Here is a 1,667-nt window from a genome sequence, read left to right on the forward strand (position 1 = left end):
GTTTGTTTCTGCAGGAGCGTAAGGAGAGGCCCGAGCCGAGACCATGCCTGGGAAGCTGAAGGTGAAAATCGTGGCCGGGCGCCATTTGCCAGTGATGGACCGAGCTAGTGACCTGACTGATGCCTTCGTGGAGGTTGGTGCAAGGTCCTGCTGCTCAAAACTCAGGGCGCGCCACGCCCTCGAAAGGACCCTACCCATCTCGGCCCCAGCCCCTCAGCCCGTTCCCCTCCCGACAGTGGCGTGTGCCCTGCCCGTCCCGCCCTCCCGGAGGGCTGTCTGCCGAGACTGCAGCCCAGGTGGAGGGTGTGCGGCTCGCAGGCGTCCGCGGCACCGTGCGCCGCGCGGGGTGGCTGTTACTGCTCTGCATGCTGGGGTGACGCCGATGTCAGGGCTCATCACCCGCCACCTGCCAGGCAGGAGGTGCCAGGCGTGGCCGCGGGGCCACCGAGATCCACACGCGCACGCACGCGCACCCGCGCCCTTCTTGGGGGTGGGGTGGGGTGGAGATGATCAAGAATGTAGGTAACAGTCCGAATAGGCACTTTGGAGACCTACGAGGCTAGGAGATCCACTCTTTACCGTAGTCTTTTCCGAATTGTCATTGTAAATTCTAAAACACGTCCTGCTCTTGTCTGGACTGGTAGGTCTGAAAAGCTGTTTTAGGGTAATATAGTGCCTTGGGGTAGGAAGTCAATTAAGTGCTATGGATATTTAAATTGCAAAACTGCCCTTTAAATTTAATGATTGGCTTATAACTCATGCAAATTATCACAGGCCTAGGGCCCCGGAAAGTAATAAGCCAATGTATGAAAGAAGCCAAGTAAAAATTGTAATAAAAATTGACATGATGAGCCAGAGGATTAGAACCGTAATCATTTGACCCTATTAATGAAGGGAGTTGATAGATACATGATAATATATAGCTTGATTTTTATCTCTATAAAATATTCTTCTAAAAAATATTTTTATTGATTTCATAGAGGAAGGGAGAGGGAGAGAGAGAGAGAAATATCAATGATGAGAGAGTCCTAACCAGTTTGGCTCAGTGGATAGAGCGTCAGCATGCAGACTGGAAGGTCCCAGGTTCATTCTGGTCAAGGGCACATCCCCAGTAGGGGGCGTACAGGAGGCAGCCAATTAATGATTTTCTCTAACCATTGATGTTTCTGTTTCTCCTCTCCGTTCCTCTCTGAAATCAATAAAAATATTTTTAAAAAATGATGAGAGAGACTCATTGATTGGCTGCCTCCTGCACACTCCCCCAATGGGGTTGAGCCCAAAACCTGGGCATGTGCCTTGACCGCAATCGAACCCACGCAGGTCAGGCTATAAAATATTTTTGATGTTTCATAAAGGTTCTCTAACCTAATAACTGCGATGTTGCCCCCAAACATTGCTGTGGTAATTCTCAACCTCAGCTTCGTTTGGGAAGTAGTTACTGAGTGTGTTCCTGGGCCAGATGTTAGGTAATGGGGATACACAGATTTCCAAGGCATAGTCTTTGCTTTCAGGTAGCTCAGAGACTGGCGTATAGTTTAGGTTAATAACTAATAGGTATTGAGTCTTTTTATTGACAGATCTGTGCTAAGTACTTTTATTTTTTTTATTTTTATTTTTTTAAATATATTTTATTGATTTTTTTTTTTACAGAGAGGAAGGGAGAGAGA

At 47.8% G+C, this 1,667-nt stretch overlaps 1 protein-coding gene across 15 annotated transcripts in view; it reads left to right on the top strand.

Moving 5' to 3' along the window:
- The window catches only part of C2CD5 (C2 calcium-dependent domain containing 5), a 103,148-nt gene continuing 101,481 nt past the window's right edge, over window positions 1-1,667 (top strand). For 13 of the 15 annotated variants that reach the window (XR_001362722.1, XM_005869551.2, XM_014542326.1 and 10 more), the window contains exon 1: window positions 7-133. Coding sequence is in view for 13 of the 15 variants with exons in the window: in XM_005869551.2 (XP_005869613.1) it covers window positions 44-133 (90 nt within the window). In the remaining 2 variants the exon portion in view is untranslated. Of the gene's footprint in view, window positions 134-1,667 lie in introns of all 15 variants that reach the window. The other 2 variants (XM_014542327.1, XM_014542329.1) reach the window with 2 other exon arrangements.

This window comes from Myotis brandtii, unplaced genomic scaffold (genome assembly GCF_000412655.1).
Source record: "Myotis brandtii unplaced genomic scaffold, ASM41265v1 scaffold299, whole genome shotgun sequence".
NCBI classification, from domain to species: Eukaryota; Metazoa; Chordata; class Mammalia; order Chiroptera; family Vespertilionidae; genus Myotis; species Myotis brandtii.